The 24,621-nt window shown below is 38.2% G+C and overlaps 4 protein-coding genes across 6 annotated transcripts in view; 2 read left to right on the forward strand and 2 right to left on the reverse strand.

The window, feature by feature from the left end:
• LOC141824684 (alpha/beta hydrolase domain-containing protein WAV2-like) overlaps positions 1–6,102 on the forward strand; it is an 18,278-nt gene extending 12,176 nt beyond the window's left edge. The window contains exons 8-9 of the mRNA XM_074712014.1: positions 5,112–5,364; positions 5,554–6,102. Of these exons, the coding sequence (XP_074568115.1) occupies positions 5,112–5,364; positions 5,554–5,570 (270 nt within the window). The 3' untranslated portion in view covers positions 5,571–6,102. The remainder of the gene's footprint in view (positions 1–5,111; positions 5,365–5,553) is intronic.
• An 805-nt stretch (positions 6,103–6,907) lies between these two features.
• LOC141823755 (protein RKD2-like) lies at positions 6,908–7,796 on the reverse strand. The gene is made up of 4 exons (XM_074711001.1): positions 7,598–7,796; positions 7,417–7,511; positions 7,192–7,341; positions 6,908–7,048 (listed from the first exon to the last, which is right to left on the reverse strand). The coding sequence occupies exons 1-4, from the start codon at positions 7,794–7,796 to the stop codon at positions 6,908–6,910; spliced, it is 585 nt and encodes a 194-aa protein (XP_074567102.1).
• An 11,184-nt stretch (positions 7,797–18,980) lies between these two features.
• LOC141823175 (growth-regulating factor 1-like) lies at positions 18,981–20,415 on the forward strand. 2 transcript variants are annotated; one of them, XM_074710434.1, is made up of 4 exons: positions 18,981–19,302; positions 19,373–19,766; positions 19,834–20,243; positions 20,319–20,415. In XM_074710434.1, the coding sequence occupies exons 1-4, from the start codon at positions 19,110–19,112 to the stop codon at positions 20,324–20,326; spliced, it is 1,005 nt and encodes a 334-aa protein (XP_074566535.1). In that variant the 5' UTR covers positions 18,981–19,109; the 3' UTR covers positions 20,327–20,415. The 2 variants fall into 2 exon arrangements, with proteins under 2 accessions (XP_074566535.1, XP_074566536.1); XM_074710435.1 differs by having other exon boundaries at positions 20,322–20,415.
• A 178-nt stretch (positions 20,416–20,593) lies between these two features.
• Positions 20,594–22,489, reverse strand: LOC141823173 (fructose-bisphosphate aldolase, chloroplastic-like). Of its 2 annotated transcripts, XM_074710433.1 has the most exons (7): positions 22,215–22,489; positions 21,858–22,127; positions 21,665–21,774; positions 21,493–21,583; positions 21,137–21,406; positions 20,994–21,064; positions 20,594–20,961 (listed from the first exon to the last, which is right to left on the reverse strand). In XM_074710433.1, the coding sequence occupies exons 1-7, from the start codon at positions 22,362–22,364 to the stop codon at positions 20,820–20,822; spliced, it is 1,104 nt and encodes a 367-aa protein (XP_074566534.1). In that variant the 5' UTR covers positions 22,365–22,489; the 3' UTR covers positions 20,594–20,819. The 2 variants fall into 2 exon arrangements, with proteins under 2 accessions (XP_074566534.1, XP_074566533.1); XM_074710432.1 differs by having other exon boundaries at positions 20,594–21,064; positions 22,215–22,473.
• Between the last annotated feature and the right edge of the window lie 2,132 nt (positions 22,490–24,621).

Below are 24,621 nucleotides of genomic sequence, written 5' to 3' on the forward strand. Positions count from 1 at the left end.
GGTTTCGGAGAGCAGCACCAAACGCGAACCTGGGTTTAGGGAGAAGATCGTCGCAAACCGTAGCCGAGGGTTCCTCCTGAGTGAGACGAAGAAGACCTGCGCCTCGCGGAGAAGCCTTTGTGGCGCTGCGACTTGGAGGCGTGGCGACTCGGAGGCGTGGCGGTCGCGGAGAAGATCGTCGCGAGTGGAGCCGGATGCTATTCTATAAAATATTTTTAACCCTAAATATTCTAACAATATTTAAATAAATTTATTTTGTTTTATTGTTGTTAACCAAACCTTCTTTGGTTTTTCTCTTCTTCGTTTGATGAGCACATTTATCATAGTTTCACATCGCCTAACTAAAGCATTTATTGGTCATCTACATACATGTTCATATCATCTTAAACGTGTTTTCTGGAGTTTCCCTCAATAAGCGCAATCTCGATTTTCTCTCTAATATTTTCATTTCTTATCTTGCCCATTCTTGTATGTCCACACATGCACCTTAACATTCTTATCTCTACAATTCTCATCTGATGTTTATGTGCTCAAGTCATAGTCTAACATTCAATTTCATATAACATAACAGGTATAACCGTCGTTTTGTAAAACTTTTCTTTTAGTTTTAAGAATTATTTTATGATTACAAGGAACACCTAATGCTCTCCTTTATTTCAATTATCTTGTTTGTGTTCTGTGTAAGACATTTCTCTCAATCCCTTTATCCTCTTATAAAAATGATCATAAATATTTAAAGTTCTCAATTACAGACAATTCGTCATTTCTTATCTTAATAATTATCTTATTATGTCTAATATTGTTAAATTTAAATTTCATATATTCTATCTTTGCTCTACTAAACTTAAAACCTTTCACTTTTAGTGTTTTTCGTCATGATTCAAATTTAATATTTACTCCTTCATGAGTCTCATCTATCAAAATAATATCATCTACAAATAACAAACACCACGGTTTTGTATCTTGGATGTATCTAATGAGTTCATTCATGATTAGTGTAAAAAAAGAGGGACTTAGAGTTAATCCTTGATGCAACTGTATTCTCATGGGAAACACTTCAGTTAATCCACTTGAAGTATTTACTCTTATCATTATATCCTTAATTAGTTTAATATACGCTATGCTATCACCTCTGTTTTCTAGAATTCTCCATATAATTTTCTTTAAGACTTTATCAGAAGTTTTTTTTAGGTCAACGAATATCATGTGTAAGTCTCGCTTTCGTTTCCGATATTTTTTAATTAGTTATCTGAGAAGATGTATAGTTTTTGTTGTCTATCTTTCAGGCATAAATTCAAATTAATTTTCGATCACTGTGGTATATTTCCTTAGTCTTTTTTCTACTACTCTTTCTCAAAGTTTCATGATATGACTCATTAGTGTAATACTCGTATAGTTTACACAATTTTGTATATTTCTTTTGTTCTTATATAAGGGAATTAGAGTACTTACCCTTTACTGATTAGATTTTTGTATATTTTCAATATTAAATTGAATAACTTTGTATACCTTTTAATATCTTATTTTCTTAGACACTTCTATACCTCTATCGGAATATTATCATATTCAACTACTTTTTCATTTTGCATCCTATTTAAAGTATGTTCTACTTTTGAAGTTTCAATATGATAAAAATTTAAATTTCTATACTCATTTGACCTATTTAAATTACCTAAGTTAGGTTATTTACTTAACCTTTCATTAAAAGGTTGATGAAAATATCTTTTCCATCGCCTTTTTATTTCCTCATCATTCAGTAATATCCTATTGCATTCATCTTTATATATCTTATTTGGATAAGATTTCTTATCTTCCGCTTTCTTGCTTTAGTTATTTTATAAATATCTTTTTCCTCTTCTTTTGTATCCATTTTTCGATATAAGTGTCATAGATTTCATTTTTTTTACTTCATTCACTACTTTCTTGGTTTATTTCTTGATTATTGTATTTTTCTCGTTCTTACAATTGTATAATACCTTATAAATTGTTCATTTTTTCTTCATTTTTGTATTTTCTCATTCCACAATTAAGATTCGTTATTTGGTAGTGCATGATCCTTTGACTCAACGAGTACACTCTTGGTTATTATTTTCTCTAATGTCATCTTATCCCATATCATATTCGAGTCATTGTGTATTTCTCCTAATATTTGTTCTTGTACCCTTTCCTTAAATATGTTTTATTTTTTATCCTTTAACTTTCACCATTTAATTTTAGGAATCATGCACATTGCCTTCTATTGATACTATGCTTGAGGCACATTTCCAACACTCTAAACCCTAAAACACTACTAACCTTAATCAACCTACATTAATCATATATTATTGTAGTATATTAACCGTTTACTTCCTAATAAAAGGAACTGGCATGAAAATTAGCAACAGTTACTTTGAACCAATAGAATCTATCTTCAGTTATTTCAATGGATTTCATCCATTCTCAAGTTTTAAGGTGTTGGATCCTAGGGCTGACAGTTCAACGTTAATTGCTAAATTGTATAATGTGGCTCTTAAATGTCTTAAAGTTTCTCCTAGATGATTGCTTAGCACCATTAAATCTGAACCCAGATAACCCAATCGATCCGAATAATCGACCAACCCGATCTGATTCTTGTATTCTTTAATAAATAATTAAATAAAAATTTAAAATACATAATAATAATATTTTAATTTAACCACATAATAACAAACCTTATCTCAATTATATAATAATATATTTCACGGGGTTTAATATTTAAATTTAAGAGTTTAATTGTCTAAATTATACCCTAAAACCCTAATTCGGGTCAACCCGAACCCAACCTGAATTTGAAAATTTTTTCAGGATCAATTTCGGATCCAACCCAATTCGATTCGAATCCTAAAACCCCCCATCCTAATTCGATATTCTTCGGATCAACTCAGATCGGATTCATTTTTGACACCCCTAATAATAATAATAATAATAATAATAAGCATACCATAATTCCAATAAATATTTGCTTACCTATTTTGGTATTCCTATCTAATTAAATATTAGTAAGATTACTCTCACTAGTAGTTATAAGGGCAGCCCGGTGCACGAAGCTCCCGCCATTAGTAAGATTACTCTCACTAGTAGTTATAATTTCAACTAATTAATATATAAATCAGAACATCTTGAAAAACAAATTGATGACATTGCCAAGTCTAAAGAGTGCAAGGTTCAGGCTTGATGGAAAAAACCAAATTAGAAGCAAACGGATCTCCATGAAATACAAACTTAGTGTCTGGCTGAAGATTCATTTTGTCCAGGCTTCAGGTTCATTTCTTGCTTCAATAGGATGAGTTCAGCATTATGGATTCTTAGTGCATAAGGCTTCCAGTGCAGTTTTTATATTCCCATTTTTGTGAGCACAAAATCTATTCCATGCTTTGCACCGTTGTTACCCATGCTGCAGAAGAGGAAGCTTATCTGTGCGCAAGATTGGTTTTTTGCCCCTGTATGTGGTTGAAGTGTTTTATGGTATGAAAGGTGCCTGCAGTCAACTTGGTATACTAAGACCTTGGAAATTGTTACCATATATATGTCTAGTAGTCAGATTGATTATTTGGTGATTCTAGCTAGAGATGGCTTCTTCTTCTTGATAAAAGTTGAAAGCTTGTTATTACTGGTGTCACCCTCGTGTGATTAACTTTAGCCAATATTCATTATGGATTACTACTCTTTTGAGAATTTTTAGAAATTGGATTTTGTCTCTATTTATTGTAGATACACTAATGTTGCAAATTAATAGTAGGGTTGGTATCGTTTTGGTTATGGATTATTTCATTGAAAGAGGTTCCTTAAGTAGGACCATGGTATTGGTTGACAAGATAGAATCATATCATTCCAGTCATGGACTAATATTGATACTGTGTCATCATAAGTAAATGCCACTATGCTGCTTATGCTGACTTGATTTTGGTGGTGCTAACCAAGATTGGGTCTGTGCCCGCCTCTATGATAGATCTGACAATGTTAGAAAGATTCTCTTCCCACTCATCCTTCTATTACGTCTGGTGACCACAAAAAAATACTAAAAAGAGAGGGAGGAGAAGAGGAGATGCACCAATCAATGATATTGGGCAAGACAGGAAGGTTCTCTTTGGATGACTCATCCTTGGATTTCTACTGGTCACTGTGAGGAGATAAAACACATAAGAGAACAACGTAAGAGAGGGAGGGGAAGAGATGTACTGGAGCATTAGCAGTCAGTAAAGAGGAGTGATGACAAAGTCAGAGAAATAAAATGTTTCCATATTTTGTACCTATACCTTATCAAATTTCCAATGTGCCAGTTTAAGTACAACTTTTAGTGGTTAGCCAAAATGTATTTATGGATATGTGATGAAATAAATGTGATCACATATTGAACTGGAACATGTATAGGTACAAGTTTGTTTGCATATACAGTACAAATCTGTTGTCAACTGTAAGAATATCGTTTCTATGCCCATTTTCTTTTTGTTATTCATGATAGGGGTAAATTATTTTTATTTATAATCTATGTTAAGTTCTCAATAATCTTAAATCATATATTTATGAATACTAGTTATTATATATATAATCACATAATGTAGCTGCATACAAGCCGACATATAATATTTGCATTATGCACCATGCAGCAGCTCCACGGGGTGTCATCTCTATATGTTTTTCAAAGGTCCGGTTCCATGGATTTGTGTTTTAGGAAAAGTAGTACCCTCTGAACAATCTCCTGTGTTTGCTATAATTCTGGCCGTCAACAAAAAGTTCATAGTCAAAACCATGATATCCATCGAAAGGCCTAAAGTCCAGTCAAATAATTATTGTCAACCACAGTTCTATAACACGTCTAAATCATATTAGAAACCTCGGCCACATTAACCATACTGATCTAAAAGTCTCCACATTGATTACCATCACTCTAGAAAATGTTTATTTTTGATGTTTAAAATTTCATCATCGCCATGCTGTGGGACTATTTAGAAGTCTTCAAGGATACTATCCCTGCATTGGCATGCCATGATATATAAACTTTTTTCAAATTATAGTTTGATATTTCTAATCTGTATGTTTGTTAAGTTAGTACCTATGGATGAAGTTCATTACAGTGCTATTTTGTGATGCAGATTGAACAGCCTATTCTGTTTCTATCTGGTTTGCGAGATGAGTTAGTCCCCCCTTCACACATGCAGATGCTGCGCTCTAAAGCTATAGAAAATAACCGGGATTGCAGATTTGTAGATTTTCCCAATGGCATGCACATGGATACATGGTACTCTGGCGGTGATCGATATTGGAGAGCGATCCAGTTGTTCTTAGATCAGTATGTTCCAGAGAAAAAAGAATGCAACATCAGCTGCAAAGTAGGTGAAGACAAGGGTAAGTTGCCTAGTTAGATCTTCCCAAGCAGTGAAATCTCCCTGTGCTCATAAATCTACCTGCACCAGAAGTTGATAAAATTCAAATTTGCTACTTCACAGCTAGTGTGATTATCGACTTTTAGCAAAGACCATTACATTACATTATATGCACTTGCTGCTTCATAACATGTTGTGCATGTCCTTGCAGATGAGGCAGCAGGGTGATCTTAAATGCTATAGACCAGCTCCAGTCTAGCATGCAAACCAAACACCAAAGATGCTGCAGCAATTCTGTATTCTAATGCGACCAACAGCCATGAGCCATCTGATTGTGCTGTTTATCCAGTCGGTTTAGCTAGGTTTTTTTAGCATGTCCAGAAGATGTGGAAGTTGTGGCTATGATTATCAGCTTTCCAAAAACTCAATATCGACACATTTGTTTGCATGAAATAAGCCTGAGGGATGGAGTTTAACTGAGACAAACATCATACTTGTAATTCTTGTCATTAAATATTGGCGAGCAATCCATTCCTTGGATCGGTATGTTTCCGAGATCAAAGAATGTAATGCTAACTACTGCAAAGTAGATAACATGGGTAAGTTAATGCAATGTGCTCATGAGTCTGGCTGCACCAGAAGCTTTCAAATAGAAATTCACTAATGTATGGATGGTTGCACTATCTTATCCTAGCTAGTTAGTCGTTTATTTTTCGATCGACACACAAATCATGGATCATAAGGTTATTGTTTGTTATTTTACATGTTGTCATGAAATGTATTTTTCCCATAGATACAAGTTAGTTTATTGAGATTGAAGCCTATGAGCTTCTTTTATGCTTAGAGTCTCTACTTGATTGACTTAGATAAGTAGTAACACCTTAAAGATCTACAAACTTAAGACAATAGGCTTTAACTCCCATGAAATGATGTTATTGAAGGCCATGCCAAGGCTAGCCAATGCATATATATATATATATTTCTTTTTTCAATAAATTATATATATTTCATTCAAAATATTTTTATTTTTTATTTTTTATTTCACAAAATTAACATATCTATAATTTAGAATCTGAATCATGGTTATACAAACAACATATCAAGAACATTAACATGATATTTTTTTATAAAAAAAATCTACTTTATCAAAAAAGTTATTACATCTATATATTTTTTAAATAATTCACTAATATTAATTGAGGCATGAAGAAATAAGTGAAGTTAGAATATAAATAAGAAAAAAAAAAATCAAGGTTGCATGAGTTCTCATGCATAAATCAATCATGTTATTCTAATAAGTTTGTATCATATATAAGAAATATAAAAATTTTTTACCTAACACAATAGGATTGAATTTTTATTTTAAACTAAAAATAAAAATTACCTAACACAATGTATGTATTATATATAAGGATATCATAGTTTATTATTATTAAATTTTTTTTTAAAAAAAAGTGTTTTAAGTATCAACTCTTCTTCTTGTATACATTTTAGACAATTTCAAAGGACTATACAACCCCAAAAAATACATTACAGTAAACAAACATCTGCACCAACCAACAGTTCTATGAACAATCTCGACGACAAATTCTAGCTTTCTCATCCACAAGCCGATCGATCTTGGCTCGAATGTTCTCCGCTTCTGCTGCAGTTCCAGGCCGCAGCTCTTTCTGCAAATTCAAGATCTCCCTTTCCAGGCTCCTCACCTGAACACCATCGCCATCAAACTGGTCATACAGATCTTCTTCCTCAATCAAACTCTGTGCAAATTCCATGTCTATCGTAGACAGAGTTGCTAAGAGAGAGAGAGAGAGAGAGAGAGAGAGAGAGAGAGAGAGCATAATGAGACCTTGCGGAAAGGCCAGCGAGGCAAGCCGTGCCGCCGGCAGACTTTCTTGAGGGCCGTAGGGCAAATCCGAAGCTCCTTGGCCGCCTCTGTTATCGGAAGGTGGACGTAGTTGGCCACCTCCTTCAAATCCAGCCTCCTCGTCCTCTCCCTCTATCGGATCACACAGCAATACAAACTCAAAATCGAAGCTGCTACGAACCAATCGAACTGCATGCGTGCGCCTACCTGTGTGGCGATGTCCAGGTCGGGCCTTCTCGTGGCGGAGCCGCCCGTGCCCAGTTCATGCGGAGGCTTCGGTGGCGGCGTTCTCAGCGCAGCCTCTGTTTCCGAACGCAGAACCGAGTGATGAAACTAAACTAAACTACAGAGAAGGAAAGACTTTGCAGCGATGCCAAAACTAACTCACGCTGGACGTCCGCCGTGCACGGCGGTCGGCTCAGGTCGCCGGCGCTCCCCGCGTCGCTCAGTCTCACACACAGGGCGTCGCAGAACGCTGAGAGCGAGTCCTGCAGCATCACACAGCTTTCACGCAATCGTTCTATGTCATAGTTAATTAAGAACTGCTTCACCCATTCCAGTGATTGGGTACTCAAGCTGTTCTCCATCAAGTAATCCAATCAATCGATCAAATACAATTATAAGTTTTTCTTCGCGTGTTTGGAATTGTAAAAGAGAAGGAAAGAGATGGGAGAAGTTGAAATTAAAAGGAGTTGCAGAAGAATCTCGTTACTCTAGGTAAGAAGATGGCTGCATGAGCAGGCTGTATCCGCCGCCGCCGTCGTGGTAAACATGAAGAACTGCGTGGTAGAAGAAGCCAGGTCCTCCGTGCAGCGAAAGCTTCGTGGTTTTTCCTCCTGCGCGAGAAGAGTTGCGATCGATTCAGTCAGTGGTTGCTCGGTTTCCGATTAAGATGGAGATAAAATGACATGAATAAGACCGTCGCTGTGAATCAGTTCTCTCAAGACAAGGCAGCCGCTGCAATCCAAGTCCTGCACCGGAAGCCAGAAAGGCACCAAAGCCATTTGCTCCGCCTTCCCGCGCTCTTCTTTGGGAGGCGGCCCTTCGTCGACTGCTTGTGGCTCCGGCGCCCCAAGCGCCGGCAGAGTCAGGGCGGCTCCAGCGTCGATTTCCCAGAACAGGTTGGTGTCTATGCTGTCTAAGATGGCCATGTCGAAGTCATCGACGACGGGGGACTGCGGCAGAGGCGTCAGCGGAGGCACCTGCGGCGCGGGGGGCGGAGAGGACCAATCAGAGTCTGGGAGGTTGAGATAGTTGTGGACGACGTCGCCGTTGTCGTCGCCGGGGTTGAAGGTGCCAAGGAACCGGCCGTCCATACTTAAGCGTCACGTACGGCGACAGCGCTGGGGGTGCTCGCCCTGGCGCGCGAACAGGGCGAGCGGTTGGCGGTAGGAAGAGACGAAGGAGAAGCCACTGCAAGGTTTGCGCCGGCGCTCGAGGGAGATTAAAAGGAAGGGAGTCGACGGAGAGAAGGAACCGGAAATAAAGAGAATTATGCATGCCTCCAAGTGGCGGGAAGGACGAACGGTTGCCGTGGCGGTTACTTACCGTTGAATCGCTGCCATTTGAATTAGTTTGAAGGACTTTCTCAAGGTCAAACACTCAGATATATATCCATATTTTCATTTCATTTTTGTTTTGTTTTCTTTTGTTTCACTTACACTAGCTAATGCACTCCTTAACACAAAGTAAATCTTATCATACTTATAATAAGGAATTGAGGAGTGATCTAATTAATATAAATCTACTCGTGCATGTGCATGTGTACATTAAGCTCTACAATGACATGGAATAGGAAGTTAAAAGATAAATTTAATAGCAACAATAGCAACAAAAATAAAAGTATTTTAAAGTATTCAAAATCTTTGATATAGAAGTGGTTAAGAAGAAACTATTTAAGAGATTATATTTCATGTAGATTATTTCTTGTGAGAAGTACATCATTAACTTATTTGAAAATGGTTATTGATACTCTATAATTATCTATGATTATTAAAGATGGGTTAGCCGGATTAGGCCCATAAAGAAAGAGGAGATTGAGCCCAGTATGTGAGTTTAAGAAGAAGCTAAGCCCAAGAAACTTAACATAATTAGCAATCGGTTTCGGAGTTAGAGGGTGTTTAAAATCGAATTTAAATTCAATTCGAAGGTGCTCGAGAGTCGGATTTAGAATTTGAAAGTGATAAGGAGTCAGACACAAAACCATGTGGTGCTTAGGAAATATGTTCAGATTCATGAGATGCTCGGGAAACATATTTAAACCTAGAGAGTATTTGAGAGACGAACACAGAGTCGAATGGTATTTAGAAAGGGAAGCGTAGGTTTGATTTAGTTTAGGAGGTAATAAAAGCAATTGATAATGGTCAATATAGGTTGAGATTTCAGATGACCATTGTTGAATGGGAAGGTAATAATGGTGGTCGATCATTACAAAAGGAGAATATTAATATCATAAAGGGTGTTATTACTTAATTAGTAGCAACTATAAAAGAAAAGTCATAATTCAAGAGGAGGTACGTATTTTCATACAATCATATCTTCTATTCTATATTTTCTGACTTTCAAAATCTTACTTACGCGGAATCTCGTCAGAACAACTCTTGATGAGCCCTCCGACACATGTTATTCTCACAAAATGACTATGTCATAACAAGAAGAAAACATCGTCAATAACAATGTATGATATGATAGATTTTTATCACATCAATTATAAAAAATAAGTACCTTGAGTCTCAGAGAAAAATGAACAATTGACCTTGGATTGGATTGTTGATAACTAATCTTTAGAATAATGTTATAATTTTCAATCTAATCCAAAAATCTTATTTGATAAATACTATTAATGCATTACTTTATTTTTTATCACTTAATTATTCTTGTATTATACTATTTTGGGGCATCATTCAACCTTATCAGGGTAACTTTCGACGAGCTCTTTGACGCATATTATGCTTCGTAGCGTAGACTACATCACGACAAGAAAATTTCGATGTCATCGCTTTATGGTGCAAGGTATATTTCTGCCGCCACATCATCGCTCTGTGGTGTGAAATAGATTTCTACCGCCACATCGCTCTATAGTACGAGGTAGATTTCTATTGTATCCATTAGGAACCATGTAACTTAAGGAAATATTATTTTAAACCATGTTATTCTAAAACAAACCTTATATATATTTTTACTGAGCTTTTATTTAAATTTGAATTTAGTACACTTGGCAGATAACTTAGACTATGTTAGGTTGAAACATAAATTTTTGATTGATGGATACTTTGTTTGAAACCCTAGAAAAACTTCTCTTAGATAATAACTTTAGGATAAGGATACTTAAGCTTGTAAATATTGTAAATATTAAGAGGAAGTGACCTTGGGCTTGAAGGTGACATAGTTATTGGATTAGTGGAGGAGTCAAAACTTAATCAGCCCTTGGGCTGATTGAAAAAAAACCCTTGAACTATTAAAAATTTTCTCTTTTCCATCTACCTTCCCTTCCTCTCTCTCATGTACAGTTCTTCCTCCTCCTTTAACGTCGTTGGGCCTCCCAGACTAAAGCCCGGATAAATGACCTTCTATAGGAATGGACAACCACTCCTTCTCAATGGAAAAGAGAGAAAGAAGAAGAAAGATCAAGCATTCATCAAGATGCCCAAATAAAATTTGACCTTTTCCTTTTATACTTGGCCCATCTTATAGAGATTATTCATGATAAAATTCATAATCCGTTAACAACTATTAACATTAATCTACACATTGAACTTTACATTCAATGTCTGAATCTTTTAATGTCACAAGAATTAGATTATTTAATTGAGATTTAATTTTTTTAATGATAATTAATTATGTTATAAGCCCATAAAAGATTTAAATCCACCCATCCACGTGGACTTAATACTACAAAAGCAAATTTATTATCCTCAACAATCAACAAAGTCAAGAGGCACTGCTCTGCATTTTTTTCCCCTTCTTTTATTTGAATGAGTATAATTAATAATCTAAATACTCCATGAGTAAGGCCCTGTTGCAGTGATTTCTGACCTCTCGCATGAACAAGCAAACAGCACTTTGCATGAACATTAATGTGCACTGCGGCAGTAATGAGATTTTTTGCTGTGTCACTTAGATCGATTCCTTGATTTCTTCATTCTCATGCAAAATGAATATCTTTTCTGAATAGTTTTAACGTATTCGTCAGAGAAGAGAAGAGAAGAGAAGAATCACAAAGTTTATCATGATCAGTTGGCATTTGCAGCAGAAACTGCTCTTTAAAATGGCTTTGATGCCCTCTCAGTCTCTCTGAATATATTCAGAGCTGAGGTCAGAGGATGGAAAGGAAGGGTCTGTGGCTTGCATGAACGCCACTGTGTACTTGGAATTCTGAAGTCGATCGATTGCATTTATGGACCAAGCTCCTCTGTCCTGTGCATGCATGTGCTCGACAGACGACAATATCTAATTGTTTACGATCTCGAGCAGAGAGCATGCAGCAGTATTATTACTGTCGCCGACAGCCAAAGGTCTAGCTCTCTGGGCATCGCCTGCTACCTTCCTTTACCTCCGCCCAGATCTGGCAACGTAGAGACCTTCACATTGGGTAATTTAATGGCTTCCATAAATAGCATAAATCTAAGACAAATCCTGGGATTTCTTCTGTGCCAAATAACAGTGCTGAATAATTAACCATGCATGTGTGGGAGGAGACAGATGTTTGGCTCTTTAGTTTCGTCTTTTGTTCTACTTTGCAAGAGGAAACTCATGAAGAAACGAGCATCAGGCTGTAAATGAGTTGAGTAATTTGTCCGTCGTGGTTCATCGTTACTTTTTAATTTACTTCCTGTGTGAGGCGGATCCAGGATTTCATATTTGGGGGGGGGGCCATATAATGAAAACGATATACTCATTTGAACAAAAGAATTGCCCAAAGATACATATCAAAGACCTAAGTACAAACTTACATATTCGGCTGAAACTCATCCGATTTACTTCTTCTCTTCGACTCTTCCGGTCTGCCCTTCACGCCACTGCCGCCGCCGATTGACCCTGTTACCGGCACTGTCCAATCCACCCTTCACTCACCGGCGTCCTCAGCCACCTTGCAGATCGTCGGCAATCCAAGCTGAAGTTGTTGCCGCCGCGCCCGACGAAGACACGAAGAAGACGGAGGTGCGATCGGGACCCAACGAAGGCAGACTCGCGATTTCTAGGTTTCCTTATCGGCTTATCGGGTTGGTTTAGGATCCAATAGATCAATAACCCATTAACCCTAAAACCTATTAACCAGTAACCCTAAGGGTTTAATCTAAACACATTAAAGGTTCAACTTGGGCTGGGAGGCCATGGCCCCCCCGGGCCCCTTAATACATCCGCCCCTGCTTCCTCATATATGATCATAGATTCAACCATATGGAACCGTTAGAATGACGGATTCCACTCTGAATTGCTGAAGTTGAGTAAATCGAAGTTAAAATAAATTAAATTATTAATATAATTATTTTAAATTTGACTTGATTTTTTTTTTTTACAATCTCAAACTTGATTCGTTTAAATGTTATTGAATTATCAATTCAAAATTATTTGATTATTTAAAATTTTTATAATTTTAAGTTTATTTGATTGATTATTAAGTTTAATAATATAAATTTATTTATTTATTTTAAATTTTATTTATTTATATATCATATCGATAAGAGTTTTTTTAATGGATAGGATTTATAAAATTATTGTTCATGAATGTTATTCATGCTCTGGAGCATAGTATGTTATTCATGCTCCTGGAGCATAGTTAAGTTGATTATGACAAGACAGATTTGTTGAAGTGGATAATGGTCGAATCTCGGCTTCCGAGGCAATGTCCTCCTCTGTCGTGACTAATTGTAGTTGTTCCATACGGTCGGTCTCACGACTATCTATGAGGAGGTAAATTGAGAAGCTGTAGTTGGGGCCACGATGGAGGAGTATATTATCTCGGCTTCACAGATATTCGATTCTTGTCCACTTCAGCAATTATACTCTACCGTAACCAATTCAACTATGTCTCGGGGTCTCTATTCATAAATATTAATAAGTTAAACATATATATATTCAAATTTATCATTAAATTTATGAAGTTGTTCAAGATTATTTATTTAATTAATTATATATATATTAGACGAATATAAATAAATTAAATATTAAAATTTTAATTATAAATGTTAAATTTATTTGCAACTCTAGCACGACCGAGGTGATGCTTGATTTCGAGGCAATTAGTATTCACAAGAAAAATAAAATAGGAAGACGTTCAGATTCATTGAACAAGAGTTGAACTGTGTAAGATTAAATTCAAAAGAAAAGCATCAGCTAAGCAACAATATACTACTATACTGTATTTTTTGTCAAGGTATAAATGAGAAAATCAGAATTTTAATTTTCATAGGGATAAATATTTTAAATTTTACATATAAATTATTGGACAATAATTAAAAGGATGCTCCTTTTCTACCGAATCATCAAAGAACGTCTATTTTGATTTTTTATCAAAAGAGGTCCTATTCCGTTGTACAATTACCCTTCTATTCTCAATTTACTATTTGGTCAAGTTTAGGGAGTTTGTAGATCTGTTCACTTTAAAAACCCTAAATCGGTTGGGCGGGTAGACGGGGATTTAGAGTTTTAGGATTGCTTGGGCGGGCGGGAAAAAAATCTAATACATTTGATATTTTGTGCTTCTAAAAAAATAAAAGGCACATTTCGAACCCTACTCCTTCGAGCTGAGTCATTCGCCCTTTACTGTCTTCGTTAATCAACTCTAGCTTGCCTGCCGCTTCCTAAAGTGAGTACTCTATTGTATGTATTTCAATTTAGGATTTTGGAATATTCTCCTTATGTCTTTAGGGTTTAGATTTTAATATCAGTTCAATTTCCATTTAAGTGCCTGAACATCTTTCTCCTCTATAGTAGACATCCAATTGTCATTGTTATAGCAACTACCATTTGTAGTTGCAATAATGTGCTTAGACCTACAACTTTTTGGTTTAAGCACGTCGTAACAGCTATGATTTTATAATTTTTATAACATTCTAATTTACGCATGTCGTAGCAGATATGATTTTGTAGCTACTATAACGTTTTAGTCTATGCACGTTGTAGCAACTACAAAATCATAGTTTCTATAATGTGTTTAGACCCGAGCACTGTAGGTCTAAGCACGTTATTATAACTACAAAATCATAATTGTTACAATATTTTAGCCTAAGCATGTTGTACTAGCTACGATTTGGTAGCTACTACAACGTCCTTAGACCAGAGCATTGTAGGTTTAAGCACGTTGTAGTAGCTACTAAATCGTAGTTGCTACAATGTTCTGGACTAAGTACATTGTAGCAGTTACAATTTTATAGTTGCTATAACATTGTATCCTTATTAGAACTAACTGATATATCATTTTATTGTTTAAAACTAACATTATAATATATTAATAAAATATCAAGTATTTGTTTTACAGAATTAAATGATGTTTAATGCTTCAACCTTCCGCAAAAGCTCTATTTCTCATGCATATCGTAACAAAATACAATGGAAAAGTAACGTCCATTAGTTTAAGTCTTTCATATCATCAATACAACCAAATGGCCGACAAATGGAGTTGATAAGTAGAAGCTTATTTGCTTGGGCTCTAGACATATTAGATAATGCAAACATTAAACGCTTTGTACAAAATATGTTTGACAATTGAAACTATCAAGGTCAGTGTTTCATCTTTCAAAATCAGAAAATTAGATTAACAAGAAAAAATATTGCACTAATTCTAGGACTTCTAGACCATGGAGATGAAGTTTCTTTGCATTTGGATGTCGGCTCCACCCCACTAATTCCTTAATCTGATCTTTTATTTTTTTTATTTGCATGTTATTTTCTACTACTAGCTAGCAGCAAATCTAGACTACCAGTACAATTACTAATTGATTGTGTAGATGACTTTGAAAATTTATGTAGATATAGTTGGTATAAGGATGTATATGACTATATGACCCCACAGATAAAAGTCATTGGCATGATGCTCTCACTAAGGCCCAAGGTAGAGGGTCTTGAGAGGAATCAAACTCCCATGCTGAAAGGATTTGCACAACTCCTTACTATAAGTTGTTATATAACTTCATTGATGTTTATCAGTCATTCAAAATTTATAACTATTTTTATTGTATTGCAGGTTTAGATGTGTGAACATGTAAGAGTGACAGATTTGTTAACTCACGTTGTAGAAGCTATTGTTCTGTAACTGTTACAACACAGATTTGATATTGTAGCAATTACGAAATCGTAGCTGCTATAACGCGGACTTAATTTGTTAATTCACATTGTAGCAGTAAGGTTCCATAGCTACTATAACACAAATTTGACGTTGTAATTAATAGCTACGAAATCATAGCTGCTACAATGTGAAATCTTGATATGTTGATTCACATTATAGCAGCTATGTTTTCATAGATGCTACAATGTGAATTTACAATTTCTACGAGATCGACGATTATGACCTAGTAATGAATACCTTATATACCTTTTCAATATTTTTCCACTGTATCTACTTTCAATCGTGTCTTTCGTCATCTTCCTAGTTGTACATGATACCTGGGAGGGAGCAGATGAGGATCAATGGGTCGACGTATCCAATACTCCTTACTTCTAGTTCCATGGATAACATTATTGTGTGCGTTTCTGTAGTAGGATCTAGATGAGCATGTCCAATTGCACACATTGCATGAGAACATGGGAAATCATGAACGTTGAACTTACGACAAGTACAATGTTTTCCAAACAAATTAACAACATAAATACCAATACTGGCGCTTAATTGAAATTCTATATTGGAACAAGGGTGAATACTGTAACGCATGTCCCAATTGTTGTACTTTTTTAGTAGATCTTCGACATAAAAAGTCATCTTGGTTAATAATTTTTCACCAAACTACTTACGTAAATGAAACCATCCAGATAACTTTCTCTTGGTGTATTTCTATCATGCCACATATTGGTAATTCACATGCGGGCTTTAGGACAATGTTCATGCACTTTAAACCATTAGTAGATAGCATGTGGTACCTACATCTAGGAAAACGACATTAGCTCATTTCTCATTTATCCTTCTCCACTTTGGCAACCCACTCATAGCTCTCATTTTGGTACATCCTCATCTTATCCATGCACTCATTATAATTCCATAGTCGTGGTGCAACTTATAGCAACTTTGTAGTCTATCTTTACAATCTGATACTAAGTTCTTGGACAGGCACACAAGACAGTAACCGTTGTGTGATTTTGGAAATACATCCTTAACACCATGTAGTATGTCAGGATTTCGATCACTTATAATTGATATGCATTTATCCTCTATGATCTCATTTTGAAGTTCGGACAAGAATCATTTCCAAGCAAGCTTGCTTTCAATTTCTACAACTGCAAAAGTAATTAGGAATAATTCATTGGACTCGTCCATATCAATTACCATCATAAGAACTCCAAGATACTTTCCTGTAAGGTGATAAGTATCAATATCAATAACTGGATGTAGGAATTCAATAAATGCAAGCATACAACTCCAATAGACCAGAAGACATGTTGAAAATGATCATCATGTGTGCACATTAGTGATTAAAGGTCAATATGATTTAGTAAAATTTTCATGCACATTTTAGATTTCAATGCTTTCTGATATATATTGTCATTCTAATTTTTTTTTAATGTCATTATAATCATTTTTAGAGTGTATTTCTCACTAGTTATGACTTGTTCTTGAATTTCACTAGCAACCCAAGAACTAGTGTAGTTTTATGGTATCTACCTTTCCTGATAGATAATGAGCATGTGGGCAATTTGTCAAACACAGTCATCCGAAAATTTTCAAGCCCTCTAGCAATAATTCTCCAAGCATATATAAGGCCAAACTTTACAAATAGACTTCATTTTATAACTTTTGTCTTCATGTGTTTGATCTCAAAGCCTTTATATATCTCTAGCAATAATTCTCTAAAAGGTTTCTAAACCTTTTTCCATCAAAGAACACTTGACCAACTTTTGATGATTTCCCATTGCTCTCCTCATCTTCGTTAGCTAAATTCATTGAGATAGTGGCCTGGCCTACATTAGATTGGATTGTCATCTCAATTTGGTTTGATTCATGCATACTAAAGTTTTCATTCTTAACATTAGATGCATAGAAATAAATGTTTGAGTAATCATTTTCTTGCTACTCAAATAGAAATTGGACTTCTACTAGGGATGCAAAGTTAAAATAATCTTTATATGCTTCTAAATCATATGCGTCCTCATATAGCTAATGAATATCTTCTTCCTCTACTATAATATTAATGTCAGCTTATGGTGTATTGAAATACAATGCAACCTCTTGTACATTTTGTGCTTCTGACTCATAATGATGTCTTTGATTGATGCTTTGCAATGGATGAAGAAGTCATTTACCATTCCTCAATACTAACAATATAATTAAAGTGAATACAAAAAAGAAATAATATAAAAATAAAGATATTAGCTATTGCTGCTATAATTAGTTAAGATTAGAATGTTGTAGTAGCTACTATAGCTGCTACGAAATCATAGTTGTTACGAAATCGTAACTGCTACAACAATAAAAGTTGTATGTCTACTACAAAGGAGAAAGATATTTCAGCACACGAATGGGAACTAAATTGACACTAAAATTTAAACCCTAAATAATATGAGGATGAAAATTAAAAGATAAATAATAAAAAATTTATCATATACATGATAAATCCACACACTATAATAGAACGGTGAAATACAACTCTTCTCAAGGGAGTAGAGTTAGAAATGTATCCTTTTATTTTTCGAGAAGCACAAAAATATCAAATATATTAGATTTTTTCTCAGTTTGTAAATCCGTCCAATCGATCTTAAAATCTCTAAATTATTTAGATGAGAAAAAAAGATTATCTACTTTAAAATTAATAATATGTCTCCGTCCACCCAATTGATTTAGGATTTTCAACATGAATCAGTTTGTAAACTTCTTAAAATTGATCGAATAATAGATTAAGGACAGAATAATTATACAAGAAGATAGAATATTCTTTTGATAAAAAAATTAAAATAAAATATCCTTTTAATTTTTACTCTAAATTATTTAGATGAAGAAAAAAAGATTATCTACTTTTAAAATTAATGATATACTACACTCTTAAGTTTGGTTTTCCTCCAACCAGTCCACTCAGTGGCTGGTCAGGCAGTCACATGCTCTCTAAATTATACACGTTAGGTCGCCACTCCCTTCCGGTCTCCCCCATTTTTTAAGCCTCAAGCAGCCACCACTTTTGCTTATGGGTTTCTGCAAAGTTGGAAGCGAGTCAGAGAGCAACAACAGGAGCAGCAGAGGGCCAGAAGCCAGAAGCCAGAAGCCAGAAGCAGAGGGCAGCGTCGGTGAAGACCTGCGCTCTCACGCCTGTTGCTCTATCTGCTGTCAGTCGCAATAAGAAGGGAGCACTGGCACCAGATGGCAGCAGCAGCAGGCACCTGACACCCTCAATTTTAAACCGAGTGCTTTGTGAAGAGAATACAGTTAAAGCTCCACGAACACCAGTAAACAATAGTTCTATGTCCGTGATCTATGAGCTCTAGTCTCAACTCTATGCCCCAGCCAGCAGTCTCATGATTCCCCTCTGCCCCTTGACTGAATGACACTTCCTACGCAAGTAAAATGAGCCACGCTTCTCCTTCATCGACCTTCCTCGCACTGCAGTCGTATAACAGGACAAAAGTTGATTTATTGCTCCTGCAGAAGTTAAAACCAGTGATGCTGCCCTGCTCCTGCTTCCCCTGTAGCTTTCTGTCTTATTTTTGGCCTTCTTCGCCTGTGGTTTGCTGGTCCTCTGCGCGAGCCAGCGGCCGAGAGGATGATGATGACGGGAGGAGGGAGCTGTAGGCATCCTTTCACGCTGTCGCAATGGCAAGAGTTGGAGCTCCAAGCGCTCATCTTCAAGTATATGGCGTCGGCTGTTCCTGTTCCTCCTGATCTCGTCTACTGCGTCAGGAGGAGTCTCTTCGCGGAGCCGCGGCCTCCCCGCTTCCTGCCGCATCCTCCCGCAAGTAGGCCTTCCTGTCTTTTGGTTTGGACGATGTTTGGCTTTGAACACCTGCTGCTTTTGTTGTTACTCAGTTGGGTGGGGGGCTTATCAGATGGGCGACGGGAGGAAGGAGGCGGATCCAGAGCCCGGGAGGTGCAGGAGAACGGACGGGAAGAAGTGGAGGTGCTCCAAGGAGGCGTTTCCTGACTCCAAGTACTGCGAGAGGCACATCCACAGGGGGAAAGGCCGTTCAAGAAAGCCTGTGGAATTGTCTTTGGCCACCGGCAGGCCGGCCGTCTCCCACAGCTCGCCAAATTTCCACCCTCCTCCTCCTCTCGCCTTCTCCTCGCCGCGCACTGATCACCATCTCCTCTTCCCCTGTTCCTCCTACGTAAGGCCTTCCGCCATGGGTTCGGGCTACTCGCACTGCGAAGATTCATCAAACTTCTGCTTGCAATCTCTCCCTCACTCGCTCGATAAGCATAGGTAAGCTACTGTTATACTTTCTGCATGCGCCTTTCTCTCGATTGACGATAAACTGTTTGGGGAGCAGGAATATCCTTGGCTTCAAGGAGGGCGCGCATGAGTTCCCTTTCCTCCCGGAAGGCTGCAGAACCGGCAGGGAGCTTCGCTGCAGCTTCGGGCCCATGGAGATGAACTCGAAACATACTTACAGCAGCATGCAGAGCATTGATTCCCACTTCAGGATGCGCGCGTCTAAGGACGAGGAGGATGAGCAGCACTGCCTCTTGGGCGCTGACCTCAAGATGGAGATGGCTGCTAATGGCGGGTTGGAGAAGGACGAGGAGCAACCAAGGCCGTTCCACTGTTTTCTCGATGAGAAGCCTCCCAAAGTCGATGGCTCTTGGATAAGCATGGACGTGGGCTTGAAGACACAGCTATCCATGTCCATCCCGCTTGCCAACCACGACGTGCCAGTCACTGCTTCTCAGTGCTACAACGGTATCTCCATATCTCTGTTCGTCAATCCTCTCTCTCTCTCTTTCTCTCTTAACCTTGTTATCATTCACGACGCAGAAGGTTGATTTCTGAAGACGAGAAGCTTGGCCCTTCAGCACTGTGTCATCCCTGCTCTAGATTTTGCTATGTTAATCGTCTCTTGCTAATATTTTGTTGTGACCAATGAAGAGATGCTGTTGTGTTTTCAATCCTATTTCTGCAATTCCATTCTGCTAAAGATTAAACTACAATCTCTCAATGATCATTAACTGTTAGCTGACTCCATTGGTGGAACACATGCTTACCGAGTTTAGTCGATTCATATAACTTTATATATAAGCTAATGGAAGAGATTTCAGGAACATACTGGGAGTTCATGCACGAACTGCAACGTTTAGGGTTCTTACGAGTATCTATATAGATATCTAAACTCCTATTATTCAGTACCAAATCAACTATGCTCTTGACAAAGTTTATCAATCCAAGACAGGGTAACATTCATCTAATGGAGAATGCAGCAACCCAAATCCAGAGAAGCTATCGACCTAGTAGCTGTAGTTCTTGACATACATGCCCTCTTTAGCCTCTGCAGACTCCCCCTCTCCTGTGTACTTGCCGAGTTGTGCGAGGGAATTGGCCTTGGCCCTGGTAAGAAGTGCCTCCTGAGCTGCCTTCACATTCTCCGGCCTTCCTCCCCATGTCTTCAGGCAAGTGTTCTGCAGTGCCCTGGCGTAGGAGAAGGAAACGCGCCATGGATTAGGTCCCTGGTTCATGGCATTCAAGTTCAAGGTTGCCTCAACTTCAGACTGCCCGCCGGAGAGGAACTGCGACACCAAAAATCCCTTGAGACATCATTCATGTCCATTGTTAATTTGCAAGTTGTGCAAAGAAGGTACCATGATGCCGGGGACGGCAGGTGGGATTCTCCTTTGCAGAAGCTTCAGGGTGAATTCAGCAACCTGCTGTGGCGTGGCTCTGTCTTTGCACTCGGCGCCGGGAGTGACCATGCTCGGCTTGAGTAGGATGCCCTCGAACAGCACGTTGTTCTCAGCCATGTAGAAGAACACCTCGGCCCACACTTTCTGTGCCACTGCGAAGGTCCTGTCGATTCCATGCTCTCCGTCGAGCAGGATCTCAGGCTCCACGATCGGAACCAGGCCATTGTCCTGCGATCAGATTTCACTAATTCACTCTAAAATCGTCAAGTGAATGTTTAGCGAATACAGCGAAGGGGATGTTTAAGTTATAGCACTTGAGCAATGGCAGCGTATCGAGCCAAGCCCCACGCAGCCTCCTTCACTGCGAGAGCAGAAGGGCCGTTCGGAATGCTCACCACCGAGCGCCTGTAGAAGCGAAGAAACAAAACGTTCGTAAACGTAAAAACAGAGGCGTAAAAATGGCGGCCGGCGACGGTAATCTCGTACCATTTTGCAAACCGCGCGCCTTGTTGATAGTAAGCTGCAGTTCGGGACGCGAGGCCGTCCAGTCCTTGGCACCACGACTCGTCGTTGGACCCGACGAGCGGAACGAGGCCCTGATCGAACAGCAGAATGAAGCGAACGTTGTGAAAATCGGCCAGCGTTAGTGTGTGATGATGGCTCGATCGGTATTTGTTACCTTGTCGACCTTGATCCCGGGCACTATGTTCTGTCCGATGAGGACGTCGACCATTTTCTTGCCGTCGACGGTGGACTGGTAGAGGGTTTCCTCGAAGAGGATGGCGCCGGAAATGTACTGGCCCAAGCCAGGGGCCGAGACGAGGAGGGTTCTATAGGCTTGGCGGTTGGCCTCAGTGTTCTCCAGCCCGATGGATGCCAGTCTCTTCCCGCAGGTGGCGTTGGACTCGTCCATGGCCAGAATCCCCCTCCCCGGCGAGGCGATGCTTCGCTGCGCGCAAAAGAATTCCGCCGGTTAATCAGAATCAATGCGAAAAGTTGAGGAAGCAACAATTCAACTGAGGCTCGTATGGAGTACTGCAGTCTTGACGAGCTCATCGGAGTAGGCACTTGCGCGGACAACGAAGCTGACGGCGGCCGGCGGCTGCAAGTTGGAGGATCTCCGGGCGGCGAGCCACTCAGAGGTCCTGGGGAGGAAAGCGGAGTTGAGAAGAGCGGCCGAGGCCATTGGCAGTAAGGCGCCTGTCGCGGCTTAGGCCTTTGCTCACCGTGGCCACCGCCTCAATTAGCTCTCTCCCCGGTGGTGCAACGCGAATTAAAGGCGGCGAGGAGACCGGCAGGATAGCGATTATGAGGTCCAGATTGGATTGGGCCTGGAAAATTTCTTCTCTGCTACAGATTGATGCAGCTGCTTTCTCCACAAAAATTGTATGGCCAATTCGTTTCCCAGCTTCAGAAAATTGAAGGATCGTCCAAATTCTATTGCAGATGTAATATCCTAGAAATTATAGAAATTATAGGGTTTGAACTCACCCATTAAAAATTAAGTCCTAATTAGTTCGAGTTAAGTGAATTGAAATCTAAATTAACTAAGTCCATTTAGATTAACTAAGTCGGATCTAGAATTAGATTAAGATTATGATAAAATAAAGGGGATGAGAAGATTCGTCTAGCTAAGACGAATCAAATAAACCTGGGTTAGGTCAAATTGAAGATCGTTTGATTAGTGAACCAAACGAACCAAGATTGAATCAAGCTGAACCAACTTGATTTGGTTGGTGCTAGAAGAGGTTTTGATAGGATAAAATGGATTCTATACACTAATGTTGATGCTTGAGTAGTTGTCGTGTTTTTCCACTACTTGGATTTTTTACCTTTCAGGTGGATTTATATATATACGATTTTGATTTTTTGTGATGAGCATTTATAGCATGCACATGTTAGGTTGTTAGTTTTGGCTGTGTAGGCCCTTGTATGTTACATGTGGTGTGTATGTTTGTGTTTAAAGGACGTGTAGTCCTTATGCCGGCCGCATGTGGTCGTGTATTTTTGTTTGTATCCAGGAAAATTATCATAGTTACTGGGGAGATGCTGCCTAAAGTTTTCGGACGGCCTCCCGAGTCATGACAATTTAGTGGTATCAAAGCAGGTTAGATTTCTGTCGAATTTGTTGTTTCATTTTGAGCCTATCTGATACCAATTGCGGTATCAGAGTAGCGTAGCGAAAGCGTGGTGGACCCATAACCCACGGGTCCGAGCCTAGGTGCATTTCTTTTATCTTTTCGTTGCATTCATGACTTTAGGACTTTAGTTTGGATTTATCATTGGATTTATTGCGTATTTGTAGTCTTTGGGTTTTATTATTTCATCTGTAGGTTTATATGATACCAATTATTTGGTATCATAGCACATTAGGTAAGCAATTAGGTTTTAGGACTTATACTAAGTTAAGCATTTAGGTTTAGGATTTTTCCATCGTATTAGTTCTATGATTTAGATTTAGTTTATTTTTGAATTTGTTGTGGTTTACTTTAAATTTGTTGTTGTATCGGTTTTATCAGATTTTGGTTAATTGACCCAAATAGTGAGATGGACAGACAGCGGCAAGAATTCTCTAAGCATTGTAAGTATGACTCACTTGTATACCTTAATCAGTTCATATAAATTGGGAGTAGTAGTCGTGTTACTAGATGATGTTATTATGATCCCAATACATCAGTCGGTTCATCTGTCGTTATCAGTGTTTCAGAGTCAACTTCAGCTAGAGTGGACGTAGACCGTATTCCTTCAGCTACCCAGCCGGTTCAGCACGAAATTCGGACACGTTGATGCTACAGCCAGAGCAAAGGCAAACCGTACACCCTTCAGATACCCAGCCGACAAGTACAGAGTTTGGACACGGGATGATGCGACCAGAACGGAGACACAACAGAACGAGAGATTGATCGTTGGAAGCATAGTATTTTGGCACTATAGTAGATAGATAGGAAATTTAGGGATCAAATTTTTATTAGTGGGGGAGAATGTGATATCTTAGAAATTGTAGGGTTTGAACTAACCAATTAAAGACTAAATCCTAATTAGTTCGAGTTAAGTGGGTTGAAATCTAAATTAGTCAAGCCCATTTAGGTTAACTAGGTTGGATCTAGAATTAGGTTAAGATTATGATAAAATAAAGGGGATGAGAAGATTCGTCTTGCTAAGATGAATCAAACAAACCTGGGTTAGGTCAAATCGAAGATCGTTTGGTTAGTGAATCAAACGAACCAAGATTGAACCAAACTGAACCAACTTTATTTGGTTGGTGCTAGAAGAGGTTTTGATAGGATAAAATGGATTATATACACTGATGTTGATGCTTGAGTAGTTGTCATATTTTTCTGCCACGTGGATTTTTTTACCTTTCAGGTGGATTTCCATATATACGATTTTGGTTTTCTTGTGATGAGCATTATAGCATGCACGTGTTAGGTTGTTAGTTTTGG

This window comes from Curcuma longa, chromosome 3 (assembly GCF_044706935.1).
Source record: "Curcuma longa cultivar G26 ecotype Majalengka, Jawa Barat chromosome 3, ITB_CL_G26_1.1, whole genome shotgun sequence".
In the NCBI taxonomy this organism is placed as follows: Eukaryota; Viridiplantae; Streptophyta; class Magnoliopsida; order Zingiberales; family Zingiberaceae; genus Curcuma; species Curcuma longa.

Bases quoted from the DNA above. Each gene is read 5' to 3' on its own strand.
- LOC141823755 (XM_074711001.1), bottom strand. From the start codon at position 7,796: ATGGAGAACAGCTTGAGTACCCAATCACTGGAATGGGTGAAGCAGTTC. The intron at 7,342-7,416 runs GTAGGCGCACGC...GTGATCCGATAG, and splicing joins ACCTGGACATCGCCACACAG to AGGGAGAGGACGAGGAGGCT. The intron at 7,049-7,191 runs GTCTCATTATGC...GATGGTGTTCAG, and splicing joins CTCGCTGGCCTTTCCGCAAG to GTGAGGAGCCTGGAAAGGGA.
- LOC141823175 (XM_074710434.1), top strand. From the start codon at position 19,110: ATGATGATGACGGGAGGAGGGAGCTGTAGGCATCCTTTCACGCTGTCG. The intron at 19,303-19,372 runs GTAGGCCTTCCT...GTTGTTACTCAG, and splicing joins CCTGCCGCATCCTCCCGCAA to TTGGGTGGGGGGCTTATCAG. The intron at 19,767-19,833 runs GTAAGCTACTGT...TTTGGGGAGCAG, and splicing joins CACTCGCTCGATAAGCATAG to GAATATCCTTGGCTTCAAGG.
- LOC141823173 (XM_074710432.1), bottom strand. From the start codon at position 22,364: ATGGCCTCGGCCGCTCTTCTCAACTCCGCTTTCCTCCCCAGGACCTCT. The intron at 21,584-21,664 runs GTACGAGATTAC...TCGCTTCTACAG, and splicing joins GGCGCGCGGTTTGCAAAATG to GCGCTCGGTGGTGAGCATTC. The intron at 21,065-21,136 runs GTACCTTCTTTG...TTGGTGTCGCAG, and splicing joins CTGCCGTCCCCGGCATCATG to TTCCTCTCCGGCGGGCAGTC.